General features: G+C 37.8%; 2 protein-coding genes across 4 annotated transcripts; one reads left to right on the forward strand and one right to left on the reverse strand.

Annotated features, from left to right (window-relative positions):
* Nucleotides 1–530: 530 nt before the first annotated feature.
* On the forward strand, nt 531–2789 carry LOC113081164 (glycoprotein integral membrane protein 1; the record flags this gene model as incomplete). Its single annotated transcript, XM_026253215.1, is given in 5 exon segments — nt 531–688; nt 874–1033; nt 1135–1343; nt 1586–1749; nt 1909–2789. Coding segments are annotated over 5 exon segments (803 nt in total), but the record flags the coding sequence as incomplete, so codon positions are not given.
* A 109-nt stretch (nt 2790–2898) lies between these two features.
* LOC113081163 (katanin p60 ATPase-containing subunit A1) lies at nt 2899–9835 on the reverse strand. Of its 3 annotated transcripts, none has more exons than XM_026253211.1 (11): nt 9618–9835; nt 9170–9356; nt 8930–9072; nt 6204–6390; nt 5698–5813; nt 5476–5581; nt 4803–4961; nt 4570–4696; nt 4072–4203; nt 3819–3945; nt 2899–3728 (listed from the first exon to the last, which is right to left on the reverse strand). In XM_026253211.1, exons 2-11 carry the CDS (start codon nt 9329–9331, stop codon nt 3530–3532), a joined length of 1458 nt encoding a protein of 485 aa, XP_026108996.1. In that variant the 5' UTR covers nt 9332–9356; nt 9618–9835; the 3' UTR covers nt 2899–3529. The 3 variants fall into 3 exon arrangements, with proteins under 3 accessions (XP_026108996.1, XP_026108999.1, XP_026108997.1); XM_026253214.1 differs by having other exon boundaries at nt 9170–9332; nt 9618–9821; XM_026253212.1 differs by having other exon boundaries at nt 9170–9359; nt 9618–9821.
* Between the last annotated feature and the right edge of the window lie 4918 nt (nt 9836–14753).

The following is a 14753-nucleotide window of genomic DNA, read 5'->3' on the forward strand; positions in this document are numbered from 1 at the left end:
TCATGGAAACAGATTTTGGAAAATGTAGCAATTACTATTTGTTCATCAGTGGATCCTCTGTAGTGAATGGGTGCCGGCAGAATGAGTGTTTAAACAGATGATAAGAACATCATCAATAATCTACACAACTCTAGTCCACCAGTTTGTTGTTTATCAGCTTGTGAAACAAACATCTGCATGTTTGTAATTCATCAAGACATCATTTTTTAACTTCAAACCATTGCTTCCAGCTAAAATAGGAGTCCTGTATCCATAATATTGCTTTCTTTTTTTGACGGAGTTGTGTGGACTGTTTGTGGAGTATTGTGATGTTTTTATCAGCTGTTTGAACTCTGACACCATTGGTGAGCATTGATGATCCATTGGTGCACAAATGATGTAATGCAAAATTTCTAGAAAACTGTTCTGATGAAGAAACTAACTATATCTGGGGGTGGCTTGAGGGTGAATAAATCAAATTATTTAGCTGAACTATACCTGTAAGTAACAGGAATTTATTGTAAAATGTTAGATTTTCTTTGTGTTTGCAGTGGATGGTTCTAACGTGAGCTCTAGTAATCTGGAGGAGGGGTTGGTCAGCAGTGAGCTGAGGCTGATGGGTAATCAGTCATATGTTCAGAGTGATGCTGGAGAGCAGCTTCTGTTACTCGTCCTGAGTCAGGAGATAATCCAGCTGGCAGATGAAAAGGTTTTAATCTTTACCCTATAAATTATGGCTGAAAAATGGAATTATTTTTTATATCTGTTATGTCCTTTATAGAGGTAATTCAATCTTAAACATGGAATGGCAGCTTTTTGCTTTGGAAAGCATCCAAGCTATAGATAGGGCTGTGTGTGAATGTGATCTAGGGCTTGTTGTGGTATGTTCTGTAGGTCCAGCAGCCAGATGCGTATGAGGTGGAGATCCTGTGGAACCAGAGCTCTGAGGAGATCACACAGGTGACCAATATTTACCCTTCAACAAGAAGCAAGCTCTCAGACATCCCACGAGAGAGTGACGTCTTGGTGTCTAATGCGTCCATTCATAATACAGGTAGATTTGTGAAGTAAAATGCTTCTTGTTTGTAATCTCTAAAAAATGACTGTGATGATTTAACTGGAAGGATTTCTATGAATAGTTTTCTGTCTTCACAGTTGAAGACCAAGTGCTTAACACCACCAGCCACTATCTACTCAAACACGCAGAGACCACGCAGGAGGAGATTGCTGCTCCGGGGAAACTCCCTGAAACTCCCTTGAGGATGGACCCTGAAACCTTGTATGAGTCTAGAGAGGAAGAGGAAAGGACTGCAGATTCCTTGCTGCTTGGGCCTCCTCTAAGCGGGACCATGTCCTCCTACAGTGTAAGTGACTATGTACTGCCACTGTTAACTCTTGGGCCAGAGTAAATGTTATTTTTAATGTATGGTGAGCATGTAAGAGCCAAAAAATCTTTACTGTTTTCAAACCTTTGAACATGTCTATAATTGAGAATAAAATAGAATTACATTTTTCAAACCAGTCACTCTGGATGACCTAAATTAGTCACATGTTCTGTTTCTCAATAGTGTCATGTTCCTCATGTTATGTTATTGTGTGTGGGCAGGTGGCATGTCAGTGGGTCGAGAGGCTGAGGGATAAACTGAGGCGCTTCTGGTCTGATTCTGTCCCGCTCTTCTTCTTGATCATGTGGGTGGTGGTGGTTGGTATTGCAGGTTCGGCGGTCATCATTAAGATCCTGGATCTTCTGTTCCCATCCTGTGAACACAGGTACAACCTGCACTGACCTGTTACTAGCCTTCTCAACAGGCCCTGTATCAAATCCATGGCCATTTGGTACTGTAGACTTAAAATACAACTGGATTGGCATACAAGGTAGCTTGCAGAACAATATGTCTAAATAATACATGTTTCTTATGTTTTTCTTAGGGGATTTTTTCATCTGAATCCAGAGACTCTGATGCCAGATGATGAAAAACAGAGGCTAATAGATAACATGGATGGAGAAACGACAGAAAAAAGCATTTTGATAGAAAAGTGATGGATGTGTTCTCATCAGTTTGGTTATGTTGCTTTATTTTGGTCGTCAATACCAATGATTTCAATGTAGCACTTTAAAAGAAAAAATATTCCCCAACGTTTCCTAATGATCCACATATCTGTCTGTTTAACAGCATAATGAGCAAATTACTATTTTATTTTTCACTACATTGTGAAGTGGAATGGTAAAGGTGCACAAATTTAAATAAGCAGTCCCTGAAATGTCCCTGCCTTTTCCCCACTAAAGTGTATGTTTTATGCTTATAGTAGGAATTGATATTGCCTGTTGTATGGAAATGACATTATAGCATTACTGACAATTAAAGGGTATAGCACTAAAAAAAAATGGACAAACAGTCCATTAAAGTTAATGTAAAAAAACATCCAAAATCTTAGCAGCTGATTTTCAGCTGTCCATTTTATTTAAATGGATTATTTCTTACTGGGGGTCTTATTAAATGGCCTGTAAGAAATTCTGTCGCTTAATGTTAATATTCATGTTGCTTCAGATATTGCCTGTTACGTTAAGCATGTAAGCCTTCGACCTGCCTTAGATGAATGAAATGAAGACTTGTACACTTTGTCCTGAGCAATCTGTCAAAGTATTCCCTGTTGCATTAGAACATTTCAAGCATTATACTTGAGCATTTGAAACATTTCAAAAGGATCCTTGGATTTCATTGTAGCCCTGTTATTGTCTGTTAATCTGATGCATGTTATGACTTGTTTTTCCTCTCAGTTTGTTACATGAGTAAATCCTGCACAAATGAGTTTGTCTCAGTAATCTCTTTCAAATTTAAAAAATATTTATTCAACAAAATATATCATTTTACAAGCGGATCATGGCAATGGAATGTCACTAATGAAAAGAAACCAGAATCCGGTTCTATAGTGTTTATAAAAGTCAAGTGCTAGACACATCTTTAAGACACTCATGGTCTCATCACTATTAAGACAATTATCAAATGCTGGAAACTTTGGCCTTTAGATCAACCACAGTGGCACAGGTGCAGTAAACCTATTAGCTTGCATAGCTTTTCACCTCAAGTAGCATTTGGAGACAACAGAGAACAGGATTAGCTGGTCTTTGGTTATTGGCAGTGATATTACAAGACAAAACATACAGTCCATTCCTGTGTCCACAACCTCAGCATGATTGTCTGTACACACTACAGTAAGGCAACACATGGGGTTATTTGTTATAAGGGCAGACTCCATTCTGGGTTTACTGGATAATTAGTGCAGCCTTCGTCCTAACAAATTCATTTTAATGTGAGTGAACTTTAGCTCGGAAGTAAGTTTAAACTGTATCCAGCTTCTGTAGATGTAAAACCAATTCTATTATTATTAAACTATTACTATGAGTCCGTACACTCATACACACCTCATGTAAGGCAAGACTTGTCACCCTTTGAATTCAGTCTGGTTGAAGGTGGAAATGCTCTGAGATTTAGTAAAACTGGTGCTAACGACTACTGTGAGGAGGAACGATCAAGGATCTTTGGGATCATCAGCACGAGCCAAACTCCGCTATCCACTTTTCATATTTTTCTAGGTCAGCAGCAGATACAGACTTGGACACTTTGGTCAGTGCCGTCTCAAAGTCCTCCATTGTAGTGGGCATGTGCATCTCATCTTTTGACAAGTTTCGTATCTCCTCAGGGGTCAATCCCTCAATCCGCCTTCTCATTGCCATTAGAGATGCATCTCTGCAATTATTCAAACACAATAAATCACTTCTAGAATTGCAGCACTTTAAAGACTGAAAATAATTTCAGGTTCCACACAAAGGGCTGCACCTGCAAACGTTGGTGATGTCAGCACCAGAGTACCCCTCCATCTGCTCAGCGATCTTGTCCATGTTGACATCATTGGCCAGCTCCAGCTCCTTCAGACTGATCTTCAGTAACTCCACTCTTCCTTTAGCTACAGTAATACAAATGATGATTTTAAGTACTCCCATTACGTTTATGTATCTTGAGCTGGGGTGTATTAAGCAGATGGCGCTTAATACAGTATAATGGGTGATGAATTCTGGGTAGTTCTGAATACCTGAAGGCAGTGGGATGTAAATTCTCTTCTCTAGTCGACGTCTCAGAGCTTCATCGATGTCCCATGGGAAGTTAGTGGCTGCCAGAACCATGACCATTTTTGAAGGGTCATATTCAGACGTCCCACCAACACCTGGAAATAGTGATTTTTAAACAGGAAAATAATTGTAATGTTGTAAAATTCATCGAATTGTGAAAAAACCCCCAACCAATTTCAAGATAAGTGTCATGATACAGTTCAACGGAGTTAAAAGTTAATCAATTCTGAAAAAATTCTAATATGCAGCTCTGCAAAATGCAATAGTATTTATTCAGCTTAAATTAGTTTGATGTTGATTAAATTCAGTTCAATAACAATGTCAATGTTGCAAAAAGTGTTGCAAAGTTAGTTTCATTATCCAGTTAAATAATTTTTTTTTTGTCTGTGCAGTGAAATAGATAATATTACTGAATATTAGTAACATTTAAAGCCATAGCTACAGTTAGTATGAAGCCGTACCATCCATCTGGACGAGTAGTTCAGCTTTGACACGTCTGCTGGCTTCATGTTCTTCTGAGTTTCCTCTACGGCTGCATATGGAGTCGATCTCATCAATGAAGATGGTGGTTGGGGCATAAAAGCGTGCCTGTATATACATGCAGACACACATATATGCATGTATGATAAAGCAAAGCAAGTTTGGCTACGATTTTACAAATATTAATGAGAGGTAATGCAGGAAGTGATTTTACCATTTCAAACAGCAGCCGCACAAGTTTCTCAGACTCTCCTCTGTATTTGGAGGTGAGGGTGGAGGAGGACACGTTAAAGAAGGTGGTTCGGCACTCTGTGGCAACAGCTTTGGCCAGCAAAGTCTTTCCTGTGCCTGGCGGCCCCACCATCAACACTCCCTAAAATCACATGTGAGCCGAGTTATTGTGTAAATGAGAAGTATAGTATGTATGTAATGTAGTGAAGATCTCCCTGAAAGTGGACAGTAACACAATGAAATGTTACACTGCGGTTAAATAATACTGTCCCAAAAAAACTATTACAATAGCGTTCAAAGGCTTTTAAAAATTATTTTAAAAGAAATTAATACTTTTATTTAGCAAAGACACACTAAACTGATCAAAAGTGACAGTACAGACATCTATAATGTTTCAAATGACTTCTATTTCAGAGAAATGCTGTTCTTTTGATATGTCAGTTTATCAAGGAATCCTGAGAACATGTATTCATCCAAAAAGACTTCTGAAAATATGTATTTCTTGCTTTGTATGGATTCTTGCTTTGCAAATAATGACATAAATTATATTTTAAAATATATTAAAACAGAACAATTTTACTTTAAATTGTAATATTTTATATTATGGATATTTTTTTAAATCCATACAAGCATATGTGATTTTCTCTTGTTCATACCTTCCATGGGCGTCTTATTCCTTTAAAGAACTCCGGCATCCACATGGGCAGAACCACGGCTTCCTTCAGAAGCTTCTTGGCCTCCTCGAGGTCAGCAATGTCATCCCTATATTAAAAATGAAAAGTCATTATCTATGAACGATTATTTTTCTAAAAAGCAGATGTGTGAAAAAAATCCATGAGAAACGAAGGCACTTCTGGAGGAAAGTGAGATGAAAGCACCATGTGACATTGGGGTTTTGGGAGATGATGTCTCTCTCCAGAATTTCAATCAGATCTCTGTCCTCTCCTCCTCTGTCAAACCTCTTCACCTCCGTCTCCACACCCTCCGCTTTGTTCTACAGAGGACAGAGAGTTTGGTCAAATCTTTTATTTGCCACAATGTTCTGACAGGCTTCTCAAATGGCTTTGCAAAAATGGTACAAATCAAACTTTAGATTGAAAAGACTTCAAATAAATGACCTGCAAATACATTAAGTTCTGTTAATTCAATCTTCGAACAAAAACAAAATTGCTTACAGTCAAGAGTACAAAGGAAACACTTGCATGTCTTTTCTGTCTGAACGGTTTGCTTTGATGTAAGAAACCAGTATCACAGGTTTCTAATGTTAATACAGTGAGAGGCATCGGATCCTTTGAGTAAATATTGTGATTGCAAGCACTTTATGACACAGTAGGCATTGTTTAAACAGCAGACAGAAATAGGAAATGGATCCACACGTTCGTACCTTATCATCTTTTGGCTTGGAAGGGTTTTCTTTCTTTTCTTTGCCTTTCTGAGGTTTTCCCTTGTCACCGTTGCCCACGCGAGGTGAGGGCCGTGGTTGGTTGCGGGGGCCAGCGCTCAGTCGGTTCCCGTGGCCTTTGCTTTCTTTATGCGGGCCGGAGGGTTTCCGCAATACAAACGGAGACGGCCTGTTCACACACACAGACACATACATGTATACTACATTCAGACACTGAAGAGGACCTTTAACTACAACTACAAGAAAAAGAATTGAATAAATAAAACATAAAAAGAGACCAAGAAAAGCAAACCCTTGATATAACAACAATCTGTGCAGTATTTAAATTAAAAAAAAGCAAAAAAAATGAGAGAAAAAAAATAGCAACATACAAAAAAGTTTAAGTTTATTCTTATTTTTCTGAATGGAATGGACTGTCCTTAATTAACAAAGCTGGAATTGCTCATTCAAATTTCATAATCAGATTATGGTTTATATAACAGGCTCAAAAGACCTTTATTGGCCTCAAGGGAGGAATGAAAGCGAATGAGGGGCTGAGAAACGGTGGGACGGCGTTCAGATCATAATCTAATTCACATGACCGGAGAGCTGATGGGGGCTTTAAAACTCAACAACAGCTACTGAAGACATTTTTGAAGATTCCCACACAGTGAGGCTGATGCATTCCATGGCTTTCCAGATGTTTGAAATACTGGATAAGGATTCCTAAAACTCTTATTTCTTATATAAAAGGAGATTTCCATGCAAGTTATAACTGTTCATATATTATATTATATAATATAATATAATATATAAAAAGATAAATTGCTCCAGAAATAATTGTGATAAGCGATATTATTGACATTTTAAAGACCATTTTATGCCACTGAATATAAATCATAATATAACAGCGTAATAATGTAAGAAGGCCTACACACATCCAAATGACAACAAACTTTAAATTTTACGAATATTTAGATCATGGAAATTAAGTGTCAAAATATTAGATACCTTTATTAAAAAAAAAAAATGTATAAATAGTAAAGAAACATTTTCTAAAGAAAAGTGCAAAATTAACAAGTCCAAAAAAAGAAAAATGCACAAAGAACTTGAGATTTTTCTATCTGCAGATTTTTCCCAGACCTTCTTTTCTCTGTAAATTAAGGTTGCACACTACTGTTAATAAACACAATCACTACTTAGCAGTCAGATGTCCGTATGCACAGATCCCTAAACAAGATCATATATGCAGATTATTATTATTTTTTTTTAGCATTTTTTAAAATTTGAACTAGCACCTCATGACTACAGGTTATGTACGAGAAGCTGCAAAAGACACAGGCGCAAATGGAATGTAAAAAAAAAATGGTGACATTAATTTTTAAGTGAATATAATGTGCAATATATTGAGTCAACAAAAATTATTGAGGTCATGTACATATTGCATTATAAGTCTATATATATTGATTATTGTGACAGGCATATGCATATGCATATATATATAATTTAATTTATGCATTAAGCAGACGCTTTTATCCAAAGCGACTTACAGTGCATTCAGGCTATCAATTTTTACCCATCATGTGTTCCCAGGGAATCGAACCCCCAACAATGCTCTACCAATTGAGCTACAGGAACACTAATATAACACTATATACAGTACAGACCAAAAGTTTGGACACACCTTCTCATTCAAAGAGTTTTCTTTATTTTCATGACAATGAAAATTGTAGAGTCACACTGAAGGCATCAAGGGCTATTTGACCAAGAAGGAGAGTGATGGGGTGCTGCGCCAGATGACCTGGCCTCCACAGTCACCAGACCTGAACCCAATCGAGATGGTTTAGGGGTGAGCTGGACCGCAGACAGAAGGCAAAAGGGCCAACAAGTGCTAAGCATCACTCGGGGAACTCCTTCAAGACTGTTGGAAGATCATTTCAGGTGACTAACTCTTGAAGCTCGTTAAGAGAATGCCAAGAGTGTGCAGACTGCAGAGCAGTAATCAAAGCAAAAGGTGGCTACTTTGAAGAACCTAGAATATTACATATTTTCAGCTTCACACTTTTTTGTTATGTATATATTCCATATATAATTCCACATGTGTTAATTCATAGTTTTGATGCCTTCAGTGTGACTCTACAATTTTCATAGTCATGAAAATAAAGAAAACTCTTTGAAAGAGAAGGTGTATCCAAACTTTTGGCCTGTACTGTGTATGTGTAATACATACATACATATATATATATATATATACTCTCTCTCTCTCTCTCTCTCTCTCTCTCTCTATATATATATATATATATATGTGTGTGTGTGTGTGTTGTTTTACAATTTATTACATAAAAAAATTAAATCCTGAGCAATATCTTGTTAATTAAATGAGCATAACTATAAAATGTATATTCAGTATGGAATTTTTCATGATAAATTTCTGCAGCAGACTGATATAAAGGTTGCAGAACATTTTATCACAACAAAGTGCAATGTTTCAACCAGTTTTGTCTTCATTAGCCTACACACAATTCATCAATTGCCTGATGATGTGCTAACTGGTTGAAAATCTGGAAAGTCTGATGACTTGCAACACAAAACATTGTTAAAGTCTACGAAACATGCTGCCCTTCTTACTTCAAATGTACTATACACACAGCTTACTGCATGAGTAAAAGAGTTTGACTCTGTGATGACTGTCAGGAGGGTTTAGAATAAAACCAGACATGAACATGTACCTGTGCTCCACGTGAACGGGCATAATGTCATTTTCCAGGACAAAGCTGCTGGGTTTGGATGGGGTCGACTCCAGTTGAAAGCTCTCAAGTGTTGCCATGATCTCCTGAACCTGCTTAGTTTCCTCATTTATCTCCTGCAAAACCTGCATGGGACAACATGAACACGCAAAGGCCTGTCACAACAAGTGAACAACATAAAAAATCTGAATCGTACTCTCAGAGAGTGCGAAGAGCTCTAACCTGCTGCCATTTCTGCTGTAGAGAGGAGTCTCTGACGGAGTAGAGGTGTTTTCTGATCTGCTCCAGGACCCCCTGATAACAGACCACCGCAGAGCTGTAGTTCCCCAGCAGCGCGTACTCTCTGGCCAGCTTCACATTCTCGTTGATCTCCGCCAAACTCATTCTGCAGGAGTTCAGATATGAGAGACTGCTGGAAAGACGATTTAACGTTACTTGGTAAACATATGTGAACGAAAACGGTGTCAGTTGATATGAACCACATTGAAATATGGGGGAAACATTCAACGATGTAACGACTTCCAGACAGTAACTTAATGTTATTCAGAAACAGATGCACAAACGTGTCGCGGATTACCAGAAAAATATGACAGGGGTTAAACATTATGAACAAACTTTTTAACTATACATCATAGCAGCTTGTGTATTTATCGATTTGAAATGTACAAACCTGTGAAGTCTGTAAAACTATCCTGAAAGATGTTCGTAAAGGAAAGGCTCAGCATTCAGCAGGTGTAAACTCATGTGTTCTGCTTTGGACGACGATTACATTTGACATCTTTTAGGATCCACACAAACTCATAAGTTCACTTCAGTAACTTAGTTATCTTCTTTGGGAAGGGCACTTATGATTGTGAAGGCGGAAGCAAAAGAAAAAAAACGCTCGCTTCGCTGCTTTTCAACATAAAAGGCAATGGCGCGAGAATGTTTTTTCAAAATAAAAGTGGAGTATGGAAATACAAAATTCAGTTATTTAAACTGAATTAACTAAATATATAAACAATACACATTACACAAAAAAAAAATAAAGACAAATAATGTAATAAAACAACGTTGTGAACATGAAAAAAAAAAAGAAAAATGGGACAAATAATAAAAATAAACTTCTTTACATCGTTGTTAAGAGGTTGCCTAAATTGAGGCAATGTTGTGTTTGCTGGTCATAAATCTATAAACAACATATTAACTTTTTAAATAGAGCTGTTTATTTTGTAGTCATAAACTCAGAATTGAATTAGTATTGCCAATTATGGGTTATATTAGGAGTCAGGTTCTAGAATATCAGTTTTTGATTTATAAGATCTGTGATTAACATTAGTTGAAAAGATTTTCACATTTTGTTTTACAAAAAAATATATAGTAAACTCCAAGGTAAATTGCTAACAAGTTGCTAAATAAGGACAACTTCAAAAGCATAAATATGCATTCACATGCCGGATTAATAGAACAAATTTATTCCAAATCATGTAGAACCAACATCTAACAACTACAGCTTCAAAATTAATGTTCACTTTTACTATTCCAGAAATGTTATAGAGGTACATTCATGTGAACTATTCATCAAATCTGTCTAGCTTAAAAGTCTTCCTCTGCGGCTTTGTATTACTAAAGTCAACTATTGATACAGATCATAATGAAAACATGTCATAAAGGTTTTTTTGTTATTTAAACAGTTATCAGCAAGTATAACATTTCATGAACCAATAAGAGGAAGATGACAGGAGACAATAGACGTATACAAGTTTACTGTTGCATTTGTAATGTATATATTATGAAACCGTTTTTTTTACCTTGCTGTTATGACAATGCACAGACCGAGCAGAGAAATGTGTGCAAAATGAATCAAAATACAAAATGTTTTACTAGATATGTCTAATAAGAGAGGCAGCCACTGTTAAGATAAATGTTATTATTGTTTTATTAAGGCTAAACAATTTTATTAATGCTAAATTAACTGAAAAAAAAGGGGATTACTTGTATCTACAAAGTGTTTATTGTATTGTATTTTACTAATATATATTTAGATGATGTCTAAACATAAATAGCAAAATTATTTTTTTTTAGCTCAACCTGCATTGTAAAAACAAAAATCAGATTCCTCACCCTGGAGTTCGGCTTATCCAGCACTATATGACAAAGATGTTTGCACTGTGAGCAGCCTGAACAGCAGCTGCAACTCTCTCTTTATTTGAAGAATTGAATTACACAAAATCAAGACAATCAGAAAGTCCAGAGATATTTACTTGAGCTATTCTGGTCTTTTTCTGCTGAAACTGACAGAGCCGCAGTATTTTTGCTCCTGTTTGATCATTTAACTGCTGGTGGAAGAGATGGAGCAGCTGGACACTCTATCCAAAACTACAGAAAATTTATTAAAAGAGAGATGAATTAGTGTGTGTATGCATGCATGAAATCATTTATTAAAGCAAAATTAGAAAAACCAAGAATCTCTGTTCCAAAAGAGGAGTAAAAAAAAATAACCTCACATGCACACAGTCACCTGACCCACTTCCAAAAGTGTGAGAGCGTTCACTATGACAGAAACCGACTCAACTGCCAGCTACAGGGACAGACACAATATCAAATACAACATTTATTAAAATAAATGAGGCAAAACATCTTTCCATTTTAAGAGGTTCACATGAGGGGTACCACTTTTATTTACAATTACCTACTACAACATAGCCGTAGGTCAGATTTTCAAACCCTCTCGCTGAGGTTTAACTAGGGCTTGTATCAAACCTACCCGTATCCCCGACAAGTAGGAAAGACTCTCCAAAATGAAGTGCTCGTCCCTCTAGCACAGCCAGTCTTGTCATGCCCTGGGTCCAGACCACATGACCGAACTCTTCAGGTAATCCGCAATGCTGTTCACAAAAGGGCCTGCCAAGTGCCAAGCCATCAATATACCAAACTGAGCAAGCCAAAATAATCAATCTGGCCATTATTTATAAAGTGAGCGATTCTATCTAAACTTTAGATAAACATTAGTAGACAATTTGTAGCAGCACAGACTTTTTCGTTGTTAATGAAAACTTCTACTTCAAATAAACTGAATCCTAAAAGAAGAGGTATTTACAGAACAATAAAGCATTTAGCGTTTCTTGAGCACTAAATGAGCTTATAAAAATGATTTCTGAAGGATCATGTGACGATGACTGGAGTAATGGCTGCTGAAAAATCAGCTTGGCCATCACAGGAATAGGTTACATATAAAAAAAATATATATTATAAGTGATTTTTATCTTAATAATATTATTTCACAATATTACTGTTTTACTACTAAATAAATGAAACCTTGGTGCACATAAGAGACATAAGATTAACATTTAAAATACCTTACACCAAACCTTTAAACTGTAGTGGACATATTATATATTTTTTTTACTCCATAGGGGTCACTGGATGTTACCGTCAACAGCCAGATGTTGTAGCCAATCACACAAGGTATCTTTCTGCTCCCCCAGCCTATAGCGTTCAGCCCAGTGGAACAGGTCTCTTAGGGTAATGTACCCATGTTTCCCAGCAAACACACTACCTCTACGTAAGGACTGACACAAGTACCACCATATCAAAAATATAATCACAAACTTCATTCTTATAAACTGATGTAACAATATGAGATGTGCACCTGCAAGTTCTGCATGACTTTGATTAGTTTGGAGCAGTAGGATGGGGCAAACTGCAGCGCTGATGGAGATTGTTCTCAAGCTCTGCACTGGGCAGCGCATCAAAAAACAGCTCCACAAAACGGTTCCTAAACGCTCGAGACAAAACCTGCACAAAATGAAAGAGACTTGGCTTAGCCCCTACAGGATGTTTAGATTTAATTATTTTAGTGCATTAATATTCATGAGGCCTTCCCGAGCAGTAATGTCAGAATCAGCACATCAGGACCTCCCAATAGGTTCCTGCATTATTGTTGCAGATTACAGTTATGAAAGGTCAAGAAGGCAAGGCTGCTTGACAAACGGGTGTTAGTTTTTAAAAATGTATCGAACTGACCTTTCAACCCCCGTAAAGCCCAGGAGGATTCTGGGTGGCAAAGAGCATGAATCTAGCTCTGCGATGAAGAGCTCCCGGCAATCTATTCAGGGCCTTGAAGACATCAGTGGGGGTAAGATTCAATTCATCTAGAATGATCCAATAACCTTTTTGCATGGCATCGATCAGCACGCCTTCAGGGAAATAAAAAAACATATGTTGTTTACATGAAAATATGACATAAACATAAGGTCAATCGAACACTGAACTATACATTAGGAAAGACAATGATCTTGTTTACCATCTCACATGGCAGTAAATACTTCAAATTCATTAACATCATTAGCATAAGTCAAGGGTCTTCAATTGTTTCAGCCCCTTTAGTGGGTAGAAAGATGGAGCAAGATTGTTGCATTTAAACCTGGCCTATAATAACATGCAGTTAGTACCTTTTTCATGTAGTACATCATTTTTTACATAAATAATGTAAGCATTATAACAGTGTGGCGAGTGGGGCGGGGCCGAGAGGCGTGGGAACGAGGAGTGAGGCCAGGTGTAGTGATTGGAGATGAGCTGCACCTGCGCCCCACCGCAGGTATCGAGTCCCACGTAGGAGATGGAAGGATATAAAACTGGAGCAACTATAGTGAAGGACGAGAGAGGACCAGGCCTGGGCCATTATTTTATGTGTTTGCTTTTTATTTATGCGCACCAATCGTCCGCGAGTGGCTGGTGCGCTGTTTTGTATTTATTTTTGAATATTAAAATGTTTTGATTGTGCGCCGGTTCCCGCCTCCTTCTTCCCGATGTATATGGAGTTTCAATATCGTTACACACCCGTTCACTGCCATTATAAAGCTTGGAAGAGCCAGGACATTTTTAATATCATATTCGTCTGAAAGCATTATAAAAAAAAAAGATGGTAAATGGTATGGTTTAGAAGATAAAGCTATATTTATTCATGCTCTTGTTGTTGTTTTTTCTATAGATATCAGTTCAGCTTCCTCACATGGAAAACAATTTTCATCTCTCATATTGTTTCTCTGTTCAGGTCCTAATGAAGAGGTACCCTAACCTGGCAGTTGTGGTAGAGCGTCTTTTGGACATATACTGCAAGCTAACAGGAGACAGACATCAAACGAGCTCCAATCCACAGCCCAAAACATATCAGATGAACACATGATCACATCACTGTCACGGTTCGCAGGTTTGCTTGCTCATTTTGTGTGTACTGCACTGATCTGATTGCCTATCAGCGCCAGCTGCGCTGACGAGCAATCAGATCAGTCGCAGGTGTGTCTCGTTTACTAGTCCTATATGTAGGGCTGTGTCAGTCAGGTTCAGTGTCAGATCGTTTGTCAGATCTGTTCTGTGCAGTTCTGGTCACGCTCTTGGATTGCTCGGAGATCCAGCTTATATGTCTGCTTGATCTGTGGTCTGCTTATGTTTGAGGATCGTCTCAGCACATCACATTTCTGGTCTGCCCTGCTTGGAGTCTACACTACAGCTGTTGTGTTCCCTAGGACCTGCTTGGTGCCCGTTGTCTGCAAGCAATTCTGTTTGGTCTACTGACTGTTTAAATAAACCTTATTTCTACTCGCTACTGGATTCTGTCGAGTGATTCCTGACATAACGATCTGACCACGTTATGGATCCAGCGAGTGTAAACGAACTGAGAGAAGCCCTCCACAATAATAATGCACGATTTGATCGACAAGACGAACAGATCATGGCTTCTGGTCGAGCAATACAAGCATTGGTGGGACAAGTATCGGAGTTAACCAAGCAGTTACAACATCTTAGAGTCGAGCCTGCCCACGTG

Source organism: Carassius auratus, unplaced genomic scaffold (genome assembly GCF_003368295.1).
Source record: "Carassius auratus strain Wakin unplaced genomic scaffold, ASM336829v1 scaf_tig00033283, whole genome shotgun sequence".
In the NCBI taxonomy this organism is placed as follows: Eukaryota; Metazoa; Chordata; class Actinopteri; order Cypriniformes; family Cyprinidae; genus Carassius; species Carassius auratus.

Coding starts and splice junctions, on each gene's coding strand:
- LOC113081163 (XM_026253211.1), bottom strand. CDS start 9,331: ATGAGTTTGGCGGAGATCAACGAGAATGTGAAGCTGGCCAGAGAGTAC. Junction 6,391..8,929: donor CCCGTTCACGTGGAGCACAG/GTACATGTTCAT, acceptor GTGTGTGAACAG/GCCGTCTCCGTTTGTATTGC. Junction 3,946..4,071: donor TTACATCCCACTGCCTTCAG/GTATTCAGAACT, acceptor GTATTACTGTAG/CTAAAGGAAGAGTGGAGTTA.